The following is a 13,213-nucleotide window of genomic DNA, read 5'->3' on the forward strand; positions in this document are numbered from 1 at the left end:
CCAGCCACTGTGGCTAGTGGTTTTCCAAAGTTACTAACCACTCAGCATTTTCACTGGCCACAATTTTGACATCAACACCATGGGGGAAAATTGCAATAAATATCGCTGTCACTTTAAGACCTAATGCACAGATGTGCAGATCGTTACACGTTTCTCAACTGTTTACATTCACTTAAAACATAACTAACTGTGTTTACATGAATACTTGCCAAGACGGGTATTTTGTGTGTATTTAACTGTTTAAGCGCAATGAGCAGTGAAAAGGAACTCATTTTAGCACTGAGAGGTGGCTTTATGTGCGCACACTTTGGGTGCACAAAATCTGCGGGAATGAGAGAAATTGCGCGCAATACATGCAGTCCCACACTGAAATTCAAGCCCTGTAACACCAACAATATTCATCTGAAGCAAATTAAACAAGTGAGTAATGGGAAGGTGGGTTCGTGTGTCGCTGTCACAGAGATGAGAGAGCAAGAAAGCGCAACTGGTATCGTGTAGCCTATCTACTATGCAGAAAAAGAGTATTGGAAGCGTTTCAGATATTTCAGTATCGATATGTATTGAAAAAATTATATTTTTGACAACACTACACACTTTGTTTATTATTTCAGATAATGAAAAATGAAAACTGTACATATAAAATTCAGTCTGCCAAAATGGCTAGTAAGAATGACTGCGTTACACGCCACTGCTGAAATCCACCCCATATACACTTTTTACGCGTACGCGAGGGTCAGCGTACAAGTGCGCGTGACGCGAATTGCTTCATCAGAAGAGTGTACGCGTACTGTATGGCACACTTCATGTGCATTTTCGGTCTTGTGGACTTACAATGGCCACTGCGTGCGCGTGTCCGTTAAGTCCACAAGACCGTAGGGTGTCCCATTCGTCATTTAAGCTTAAAGAAGGGTGCTCGTGAGCGCCCCCTTTGCGGCTGCTATGCGCCCTCGATGCGCACTTCTGCTGAGCCTGCAAGACTGTGAGCTATGCAGAGGACTTTACCCGGCAGTCAAAGCAGCATTACGTTGTGAAAGTGCGGACTCAGAGGAAGACTGTGAGGGTTTAGGGTGCCATTTGGGACAGGGCCTAAGTGCACCGGATTTTGAGCATAAGCGCATGTCGCACATGCGCATTTAATTTTTTTGCAATAATTAGTTTATCCACAAGGTGGCAACCATGCCCTGGGGGCGTCGATTCACAAGGTAGTCAAAGAAAAACTGCATAAACAAAACAGACAGGAATGCATGCAAGCTACAGCGACAATGGAGGCCAATGGACAATGAAGGTTAGAAAGTACCCTCATTTGTACAACTCTAGAATACAAAGATGTTTACATGAGTTGTAACTCGTGGCGAGAGATTGCTCAAATCTACGCATGCGTCAAACACCTGTACATGTACGAGTCAAATGAAGGCTGTTTGTTCGACTGTGCGGATGGGGCTTAAATTCCGAGCCCTGTTTAAACATTGCACGAGTCATGCCACCTATAGGCTAGGTTTGGATATGATGAGCTCTTTAATATGAAAAGTTCAAGTGAAGCTTGATTTTGGAATGACTAGATAAAGTACTACAGCATTTCTGTTTACTTGTCTGAATAATGCAGCTTGTTTAAAGAAGCGAGCATCTTTTTCATCTGCTCATTTTTCTTCATACTACTAAACAAAGAAGCTATTTCTCTAAGAAGAAAAAGAGGGATGGGATCTGTAAAAGATGTAGCAGAATCTGTAATGTTGTCATATAACATTTGCTGCTATTGTTCCTATCACATGTTTTTACTTGCTAATTTGAAGAACTGCTCAATAAGGTCCTTGAAATTGTGTTTATTCGTCATTCTGACATCAATACGTAACATATGACTGTCATTAAACAAATCTCTTTAACTAATTAATCATTGATCTTTCTCTTATCATGTTCAAAGAGGAAAAACATTCGACATTAAGAGATATTAGTGATATTTTACTCTCAAAAGGGCTCTGTTCGCGGCACAGGCTTCTGAGGGGTTTCACTTCACAGACCTTCCTGTTACCAAGCAACAGCTAAACTGAGCTGAAAATTGGAATTCTTGTTGTCAGGCAGAGGCAGACTCAACATCATTTTACATCACTAAATTCAAGACATATCAACAATTGTTGCACATTTGCAAATCTAAGTTCATTATATACAGAGTGAAATCCTTCTACTGTATTTACATCCTAATTTTTATTTTATTTAGACACAATGCATGCTTATTTCAATCAAGAAAAAATGACCTAATCTCAAAAGTGGCACTGTATGCTATGAGTTCCCTTACATTTTTGTCACTAAACATAATTAATCTATAAGTACCTACTGCATGTTATAAGGTAATTTGTCTGTGTATTCCTAAAATGTACAACAGATATGCACTGATGATGTGTTATTGTATCACCTTCTTTTTTCTCACTTAATGTTTTCTTTTTTATCTGGCTTTGAATCATCAATACGCTCAATGCAATGAGTGAGGCATTAGCATATGCTCTCCGTATGTGGGTTTGTTGTTCCAAGAGAACTACACGCTGTGCTGAAGGAGCCGCCAGACATTGTGTTGACACTGAGAGAGCAGATTACAAGTGACATTCAGCCTCTAGTCCCATGAGGAAAAGCCCTAGATGACCCACTCTTGAACCAGCCGCCACTTCTATTCCACATGCTTGACTCCAAGCTCCTGAAATGCAGTGTGATTTTTAAAATTAAGCTGATTTAGTCTAACACAGTATCAGTTTATTGCTAACTTCACACAGTAAAGGCACAGAAACTCCATATGAAGTAGCATATACCAGGAAAAGGTGCATTTACAATTTAATGCTGCACATATGTGGCATTAAAGCACTTGTGCAGAAATTACAATTGCAGAAATAATGTTTTGAAATTTGAAATGAATTAAATATGAAATTATGAAACACACATATGACACACATATAAACAAAATAACAGAACTGATATCAATGATGATGCAATATAGCAATATATATTTTTACATCACTATATATACTGTATATACATTTAAATATTAGGCTATATGTAGATGATAGATGGAAACAGGTATGAGTAACTTATCAAAAACCATGGTAACCAATAATGAGCTGGGAAAATGGAACAAGAGAAACAAGAAACAATGAAAAACAAACTTGAAAATGAAACTGAAAAAATAACAGACCATGATATATGTAAGCAATAAGGTACGAGAGGCTGTGCTGTATCGTGAATAAGTCAAGGCTGAAGGGCGTTGTTAGGTACGACGTGAAGCAATTCAACTTTCATGAAGTAAACTTTTTCTAAAAGCCTTCCTTCCACTGGAAAAAATAGTCCCTGACCGTGAACAGCAACAGAAGTTACATTATTACGCCATTAGATGGTGGCAAAGACTTAGGCTGTGTCCGAAATCACCCCCTATACCCTTAAATAGGGCACTATTTGAGGGGACAGCCATTTGTAGTGGTGTCCGAAACCATAGTGGACGATGTTGAGTGCACTCATTCAATCCCACAATGCACCGCAATAACGGGTGTACAACCGATGCATGCTCAATGGCTAGAGAATACCCATAATGCACTATGAGAGTTGCGCGCTGAATGAATTCCCGCGTCTCGCCAGGAGATGCCGCCCGCAGCTGAATCAATCATCCATTCATTTTCCAAACCATGCTGGTCCAGCATTATCATACAAATTCCTTTTAAATTGATCATTAAATCGTTTAAAAGGTTTCAACATGCTAGTACAACATAAATAGTCATTACTACTGGAGCTGCCAGTTTGCTACATTTCAAAAGATTATTAAACAACAGCACAAACTATGAGAAATCGGCAGCCCTTCCGGTGCACTCAGTGTCCAAATTCACTCACTCGTTTCATTCACTCCTTCTAGTGGACTATATTAGTGGAGTAATGTAGGGAATAGTGAATGAGGGTATAGGGGGCGATTTCGAACACAGCATGTCTTTATGAGTATGTCAGTCAGTAGCGAAGACTTTTACATTGAAAAGACTGAATTGTTGTGAACACGGAACAAAACGCAAAAATGCTTTGACTAGCGCTGTCAGTCATGGGAAAACCTCTTAACTGTTCAAAGGACAGGATAATACATCGGACATTTAAACAGATTTTATATTATGAACATAGGACTGACCTGAAGGAAAATGCTAAATCTGAATGCAGGTAATAAACTCGCTCACTCGATCTCTTTCTCACAATGCTCTTCTACATAATACAGTAAGCTTCAATGAACAATGTCAACTGAGAACATACAGTTTACGTTGCTAAGAGTGGTTGCTAAGGGTGTTGTGTAGTGATACACAGAACCGTTGGGTGAAGCGGTCATAGCAGTGTTTTATCGTGAATAAAACACAGCTATTGACCAATCAGAATCAAGGACAGGAACTAACCATTTTATAAATATATATATATATATATATATATATATATATTTAGATTCATTTTCATTGACTTTTAGTTTGTTTTTCATTGTATCTTGTCTCTCTTGTTCCATTTTTCCTGCTCATTATTGGTTGGTATATATTTGAAGTGCATATAACTACAGTCATGCTCATGTGATCATGTGATTTAAATCCATGGAAAATGTATTCATGCAAGAAGGTCTGAGTGGCAAATCCGCTGGAAAACCGCAAAAGTGGAAAAGTGTAGTTTCTCACTGAGTCATGCATTTGGAGCAAAGAACAATGTTTTCATCCTTAAGGAGTCGTACTTTCCTTTGCTTAATTTTATTCCACCTTCTGGGCCACAAGTTGTGGTAAAGCTGCACTGAAGCTTCAGTGATCTCAGCATATATCAGTGATCTCAGAACTCTGTTCAAAACAGAATGACCCAGAGCTATGTAGACTGACTGGTTTGATTCTCCACAGCACAGTGCTTCCCTGGAGTACTTTACATGATATAAACCCCATAAAATATGATACAGCTTAATTGTTTATATGCAGTTCAATGAAATGCTTTTGGATGCATTTGCTACCTCAGTGTTGGATAATCAATATCAGTAATGACTTCTGGGATTCATTTAAAGGTCTGACAGACAAAGCTTGGTGGATCTTCAACATTTGCTGAATCAATTGCAGGTTCCCTTTTCAACAGGCAGCATCTGCAACCAATCCAAAACACTATGTAGGTCAAGTTCCCACCACCCTCCATAAAGACTGGTTGAGCACTGGCACATCCACAAAATCTCTTGCTCTCATTACACAAAGGGATTGCAGCTAGAGCTCAATGTCGAACCGTTCCCACAACTGGAATGAAAAAATAGGACCTCAAATCTGAGGACATAAGAAATAAATGTGCAAGAGGTCAGGATCAGGAGGCAAATGAATCCAAGACCTGAACTGAACTATGAACGAGGAATGGGAAGAATTATAGAGGGTTCTAGAGAGAGAAAGCCTCATTTTGACTGTTTATGCTTTGCTCCATTCCACATTTCTCATAACAGCAGCCTCGCTGATCATACGACACCGACAAGCCCTCATGCAGGAAGGAAGCGTCTTCTGAAACAGCAGCCCAGTCAGGAGACTGAAACAGTCCAATGAAATACAGAGATGGAAACAGGAAAAGTGAGGGATGAGAGAGTCAGAAATTCTTATTCAGCGATACTGAGTACAAAAAAGCTTTTATCCTGTGCATCTGCATCACTTCGATGGACACTGGCCGACACAAGTGAGGCTTTGTCAGGAAAAATCAGAATCAGGGAATATAGTCAACCCCACTTGATGTTTTGAACAAAGGTCGTTTTCGGGTTATGCTCACAGCGCAGTGTAAAGAGGTCAAAGGGGTGTTGATATTTTGCCAATATCAGTTGGAGGGACTTGCTGATGTTTTTGTGTAGTTTAATCCTACAATATGTTCCTCTGTGAGAAACCCCCTCAGAGTATTGGCTGCGATGCGCGTGTTCCACATGTTGGACAAAAGTGCAATGAGCAATTGGGGGTGGAAAGAGCTCTTTTTTATATGAATGTTCCATTCAATGTGCATATAAAGCACAAAAATTTTCCAGGTATCAAAATTATTTAAGTACTGTTCAAAACTGGCTGGTAAAATGTTTTAAAAAAGGAGTCTCTTATGCACATCAAGGCTGCATTTATTTGATCAAAAATAGTAATATTGTGAAATATTATTACAATTTGAAGTAACTGTTTTCTATTTTAAAATGTAATTTATTACAATGATGGCAAAGCTGAATTTTCAGCTTCATTACTCCAGTCTTCAGTGTCACGTGATCTTCAGAAATCATCTCAAGAAACATTTATTATCACATTTGAAAACAGCTGCTTAATGTTTTTGTGGAAACCATGATACATATTTTTCAGGATTTTTAAAATTCATTGTTGCATTTATAATGACAGAATTATCTCGACTGCACATGATTCTCACCAAATAATAAAAAAGTGGACAATAAATAATTATTTGAGTTGAAATTATTTTAAAATCTTACCTGTGAATTATATATAAGTTTTTGCTAAAAAAAAAAAAAAAGTAGGCTAGTTTATTACAATGTACAAAAGTCTGGCCTACAAACAAGACAAACGCAGGAACAACATTACAGTAATATTAATACTGAAGTGCATTTTCAGTACAGATGACGGAGACTCAAAGATGGTGCTAGTTGTGTTTGTATATCAGACCACTTACGGTAACAGAAACAGGTGTGGTGAGAAATCGAGGCCCCCCAGGAATTGGGTCTCCTTTGGGACCCCGAGTGATCCCATTGGTTCAACAGACTTTTAATGGGTAGTATTTTTAGTGCCTGATTATAATTCCTGCAAAATCACGTTATGATTTACGTTTAAAATACATTATAATGACCATTAATGTCTTTTAAATGACATGGTTCATTTACTAGTATATATCTGAAGCTATAGGTTGTAAAATCAAACAGTTCTTGCTGTTTTTTAGTTAGCTTATGCACTAGCATAGCATACATCTACCTGATTAGCCTGCTAGCTTAACTTATATTATATTAGGTATGTTTTTTTTTTTGCTTCCAATATAGTTTCCCTTCCAAGTTTGCTTCCAATATAGTTCATGTTTCAAATTATGATGCTTGTGTGTACTTAGCATGACAATTAATTTATAAAAAATGTATAATAGTATTATTATATAATATACCACATTGCTGTCATTGTGTAAAATTAATATTAAATTACTTTTACAGAACATAGTATGTTGCATCAATCCTTGTCCTTATAAGAAAAAAACATTTTTAGGCATGGTTGTGTTTCCAGTTTGATTTATTATTCAATACATAGGCATTCATTTTATATTTCAAGCATGTTGTTTTAGCACTTAATGTAATAAACATCATACAATAGTGAAATAGGTTATAATTAGTCAAGACATCATGATAACAACTTTTAAACAGGCATTACCGCCTGGGTCCTAAAGGAGACCCGATCGAAGACTGTATTCACAATACAGCACATCTCATTGCTTTTATAAAATAATTAAACACAATACAAATATTAAAGCCAAAAAGATATAGGCCTATAAAATATTAATATAATGTAATATGTTTTGGAGTAAAATCATTAAATGCAATTAAAACCATTAAAATGATTAAAATTTAGTTTGGAACGAAAATTATTATAGATAGATTACGATAGGCCTAATTGAAATACTTCCCGGAATATCCCACAAAACGTTCTGTGAATGTTTACAGATAGATCGACATCTACAAGTGTGTGTGTGTTTGCATATGTTATTATTTTGGATGAAAGGGGTAGATAATGAGGTGTAATGGAAGAAATGTGCTATGATGTTCAAGAGAAGCAGTAACTGCAGGCGGAGCGCATATGGAATTCATCAGAGATGAGGAGTGTCTGCAGTCCTGTGCTTGGCAAGGGATCTGCCACAACTACTGCCCCTGGACCCCGGGAGGGCTAGTATGTTTTTACTCATCCTGAGAGTGAAAATAAGTTCAATTTTCCCATACGCAATGATAATTCGTGACAGACAGCGTATTGACAGACAACGTACATCATACCATCGATGACGTTCAGTGTTTGTGGCTCGTGGGACTTGATAACAGTTAAGTTTCTAAAATATTTTCGAATTAGGGGTAGCTACAATAAGTCTGATCCTTACAGATGAAGCTATGCTGTGCATTTAGTTAGTTTTAGAATGGAGTTTGTGTGAGATTCCTGACGATTTAACAAACCCTGTTTATTCAACATTTAGAATCATTTTACATATGCAGTAAGATTGTGTGCACAGCTGGACAAAGCAACGCAGGTGGGAATCAGGAAAAAGTAGATTAGCAAGCACTCGCTATCAGTAGCTTACATTCCACAAGGGTGTGCTGTTACTCTGTGAACTGTGATGTTGAGTCATTTTTAAAGTTCAGATTTTGAAAAACAGAGATGTCATGGCACATTCTGGAAATGGCATAGCAATTTGTCCAAGACCAGTCTATCAAAATGTGCTTGTAATTTCATTGTTAACTGGTGACTAGCTGATGACTAACACTGTTAGGACCAATAATAATGATAAAAAAAGACTGTAAACACATTGTGTAAATCTGTGAACAGGAAGATGTGCCAAACATGCAGCATTAATCAGTGATTCAGAGCTTCCCGTTTGCAGACATCTGCAGACTATACAAATTTACTTTAAATATTTACAAAAAATGTACACTACTGTTCGAAAGTTTGGGGTCAGTAAGATTAAAAAATTATTTTTATTTTTTTAAGAAATCATTTATTTTATTCAACAAGGATGCATTAAACTGATTTCTTGAGCAGCAAATCAGCATATTAGGATGATTTCTGAAGGATCATGTGACACTGAAGACTGGAATAATGATGCTGAAAATTCAGCTTTGCCATCACACGAATAAATTACCTTTGAAAATATAGTAAAACAAAACAGTAATAATATTTCACAATATTAATATTTTTACTTTAAAAAAAAAAAATTCAGCCTTGGTGAGCATAAGAGACTTTTTTCAAAAACATCTTACCGACCCCAAACTCTTGTATGTGATGGGAATTTATATATAAATGTTTATTAGTTTGATTAATGAAACATTATTATAAAGTAAACACGTACCCTATTAAATTATACAAATACATTTATATAGGCCTGGTTTCACAGACAGGGCTTAGCCTAAGCCAGGATTAGGTCTTAGTTCAATCAGGATATTTAAGTAGCTTTTATAAACGTACACTAGAAAAAAAAACATTACATCTGACAAAACAATGGCACTGACATATTTTAAGATATGTCAGTGCAAGTTGCTTTCAGTAAAAACAGCTTAAACATGCATTTTAGTCTGTGAAACCAGGGGTTCGAATCTCATCTAAAACTTGTCCAACAAGCGAATTCAACCAAAATGTCTGCTGACATCTAGTGGTGAAAATACAAACATCACAGGATAAATGTTACTGCTCAAAATGTCTGTATATTAGAAGCAACACTCTGTGTGGAAGGTTTGACAAAGAATTATACTAATTAACTCTCCCACTGTAATCAAATCTTGTCAACTAACATTTTGGCACTTATCAGTGCACATTAGAACTCTTAAACACCTTCCCAAAATGCCCTAAAATGAAAACAACACTTGAAGTAATTTAAATATTAAATCTAGCTGTTTGTCTTGAACAGCCATATCACATCTTAAACGATTCACAAAAAGTCAAACAAAAACATTAATATGAAAAACAGGTTTATTTGTGTGTGCACTAATGAAATTGAGTTTAAATTCCATTTTTTCAACAAACATTTAATGAACAGATTCCACGTTCTCATACTGGGGTAGATCTTGTAGATTTCCACCATAACAGCATGCTGAGAGAGTTACACAGGGTCTTCAGGCCTCACATTCCAGGGACTGGTTTACTGTCAGGCCTTCACTAATGTGCAAATCTACAAAAGCATGAGCTAAGGGGAGTCACACAAGCTTTACCAAACCAGCACATTCAAAACGCTTCACTCTTTTCACTCAGACACAAGATGTATAAAAGGCCTCAGCACATCAACAATTCAACAAAATGTAGCAGAAACATCAACTCAAAATAAGTACAGTATGCCCTGATCACTTAAACTCAAACCAGACGCTGCTGCTTTTACTTTATATATAAAAAAAAAAAAAAAAAAAAAAAATCAATTTATGTTTTTAACATCCATTATTGATCACAAATATGAATAGTGGTCCTTTGATTCAGTTTGAGATTGATGATAAAAAAGCAAAATGTGAAAATCTGACTTTTAAATATGAAATGGTGACTTTAAATTCGATCTAACTTCTCACTAAGAAATTCTTCAACGCTGTCTGTGTTCCACTTGAGGATGCTGAGCTCCTCAGCAATGTTCCCATTATCGTCCAGCAGCTTTAGTACAGGGTCTGAGCCTCTCACATACTGGAAGAAATGCAAAAAAAAAAAAAAAAAAAAAAAAAGGGGCATTTAGAATTAACCAGTGTTTAAGCCAAGTATAATAGCAATATTTTTTCTGACAAATATTATGTTTGCACCAAATAATACACCCACACACACATACACACTACCGTTCAAAAGTTTGGGGCCTGAAAGTTTTTTTTTTAAACATTTTTGAAAGATGTCTCTTATGTTCACCAAGACTGCATTTACTTGTTCAAAAATACAGTAAACAGTAATGTTGTGAAATATTATTACATTAAAATAACTAATTTTTTCAAAACACATTTTAAAATGTAATTTATTTGTGTGATGGCAAAGCTGAATTTTCAGCATTATTCCAGTCTTCAGCGTCACATGATCCTTCAGAAATCATTCTAATATGCTGATTTGCTGGTCAAGAAACATTCCTTATTTTTATCAATGTTGAAAACAGTTGTGCTGCTTAAGTCCAAAATAACAGCATTTATTTAAAAAAAAAAAAATGTTTTCCCTTTACCGTTATTTTTGATCAATGTAATGCATATTTGCTAAAAAAAATAAAATAAATTTCTTTAAAAAAAAAACAAAATAAAACTTACTGACCCCAACCCTTTTGAATGATAATGTGTGTTATATATATATATATATATATATATATATATATATATATATATATATATACACACATACACAACTAAAATATTTAGCAAAAAATATTACCTTGATTTGAAGACCCCTGAACATCTTTGGCTTGTCACTCCTGACAAAAGCTGAAGGGAAATGCAGTTACAAAAATTACTGCTTTGTAATAAGTGTGCAAAAGCAAACACTCTGAAAGTCTGTGCTACACAACAACTAAACTGTTGCAACAGCTGCTACAAAAAAAAATCCTTTGAGGCATTTTAAATAAACTTAGTTTATTTTGCTACATTGCTGTGTCATTTTTGTATAATCATTAACACAAGAAATATGAAGTTTGAAGTAGCAGTTACTCATATTTGAGGCCAAATCCTCAATCTACCTTGGACTTGAGGGAACCTCCCCAATTTTCATCCACAGACCTCAAGGATGGCTCCTGGGTAGAGCTGTCAAAGAAATCAATGACAAATGCACATTAATGTGGGTTTAAACAAAAAGGTTCACAAAACTAGAAATAAAAACATGGGTCTTCATCATAATGAATTCAAGTCAAGTGATATGACAGCAAACCGTGGCCTTTGGCTTGTTGTATCTAAATATGAAATGTGTCCATTTTCATTGTTTTTCATTTCATTGGGGGGGAGGGGGAGTTTATTAAAGCTCCAGCACTCTGTGTTCAGTTGGAAATTACTTTGTAATTTGGCACAGAAGTAGAACTCACCTTCCTAGACTCCAGCTGAGCCTCCTCTTGGCAGCACTGTCTGCATGGAAGGTCTAACTGGTTCAGGCTGAACTGCCCCAGGAGGTCACAGGAGCTACACAGGAGATTGCTGGAGAAGCCCAGCTCCCTGCACGCCTCAGAGGAGAGCTCCGCTCCATAAGACGCCAGCTAAGCCAGGAAGAATGAGACCACAATTTAGACACTTTACACTGTAAACAAGCAGTAGATGTAATTCTCGACACACTAACACCAGTTGACCTTTATGTCAACATCTCAAACCTGTTGGACATTCTCAGCTGTTCACTTTGATTTTAATGACCCTCAAATGCAATGTCAAAGAAAAAGGCAAATGGAGGGTAAAGCACAGGTGCATGAATTTGCAACCTTTGGCTACAGCTACTATAACAACAAGTGTACGGTTTATAGCTGGTGATTGATACATCTCGCCTCTATACTTGGTGAACTTGCTTTCTTGTTAAGAACATAATATTGTCCTTTCTAAATATAATCAACATGCCCTTATGGCATTTTTTTCTCCACAGAAGACAAATATGTGGAATAGCACTAGGTGAACTTGCTTCCTATTTACGAATGCCAGCTACTGTGGGAAAATCACCAAGAGAGGAAAGAATTGTGTAAACATAAAGGAATACATATTTTACATTACTGTAATGTTCATTTTAAAAGCTAAGTAACCATGCTATGTGATTTACTTTTTTTCTTTTTTCAGGTAAACTGGTTAATAGCATTATTTACACTATCAGCCAGTTGAGCCACGTCATTAGCTAACATTAGCGAACCGGCTAACCATTGCCTTGGACGTAACTAGTCCAGATTTTACAAAGACATGTGGATTCATTGTCACTGTTGAGTATCTACTTTCAAAGATCAAAGTGTACAGATGGGTTTTATTCACCTACCGTTTGTAATAACGGCAGTAACCAAAGCAGGTACACTTCCCCCGCCATGATTGTTTCTCTTCCTCTCGCTGGGTTCAGCAGGAAGTGCGTCAAACACATCCGCTACACCGAGCTTATTAATAAAAGTCTTAGCATAACCAAATAACTATTTGAAAGAATATCAGTTTCCCCTTGATTTAAAAAAGCTCAAACTATTTGAACAATTGGCAACTAAGAAATTAAACAATTACAGGCTTATTATAGTCTTTTAAACTAAGCTGAAGGAGTGTCTGGTTTTGTCGTTTATCATGCATTGCCACAGGAAAAATAATAATAATAATAATAATAATAATAAATATTATTATTAATAACAATAATAATAAAAATAATTGTTACGTTTTTATTAAAGAATAAAAATGAACAAGAATGGGACAAAAAATAGATTAGATAGATTAGAGCATTTTATTTAATTTTTTATTTTTATGTATTTATTTATTTTTTGAACTTTAAAAGTTCAATGGTTTAAGAATTGTTTGGAAAAACCTGACTGAATTTCTTTTTATATACCCCATAATATTGTCATT

At 36.1% G+C, this 13,213-nt stretch overlaps 1 protein-coding gene across 1 annotated transcript; it reads right to left on the reverse strand.

Annotated features, from left to right (window-relative positions):
- Positions 1–9,662: 9,662 nt before the first annotated feature.
- Positions 9,663–12,800, reverse strand: LOC127502091 (selenoprotein F-like). Its single transcript, XM_051874643.1, has 5 exons — positions 12,651–12,800; positions 11,731–11,898; positions 11,392–11,455; positions 11,091–11,140; positions 9,663–10,373 (listed from the first exon to the last, which is right to left on the reverse strand). The coding sequence occupies exons 1-5, from the start codon at positions 12,747–12,749 to the stop codon at positions 10,242–10,244; spliced, it is 513 nt and encodes a 170-aa protein (XP_051730603.1). The 5' UTR covers positions 12,750–12,800; the 3' UTR covers positions 9,663–10,241.
- Between the last annotated feature and the right edge of the window lie 413 nt (positions 12,801–13,213).

Source organism: Ctenopharyngodon idella, chromosome 2 (genome assembly GCF_019924925.1).
Source record: "Ctenopharyngodon idella isolate HZGC_01 chromosome 2, HZGC01, whole genome shotgun sequence".
NCBI classification, from domain to species: Eukaryota; Metazoa; Chordata; class Actinopteri; order Cypriniformes; family Xenocyprididae; genus Ctenopharyngodon; species Ctenopharyngodon idella.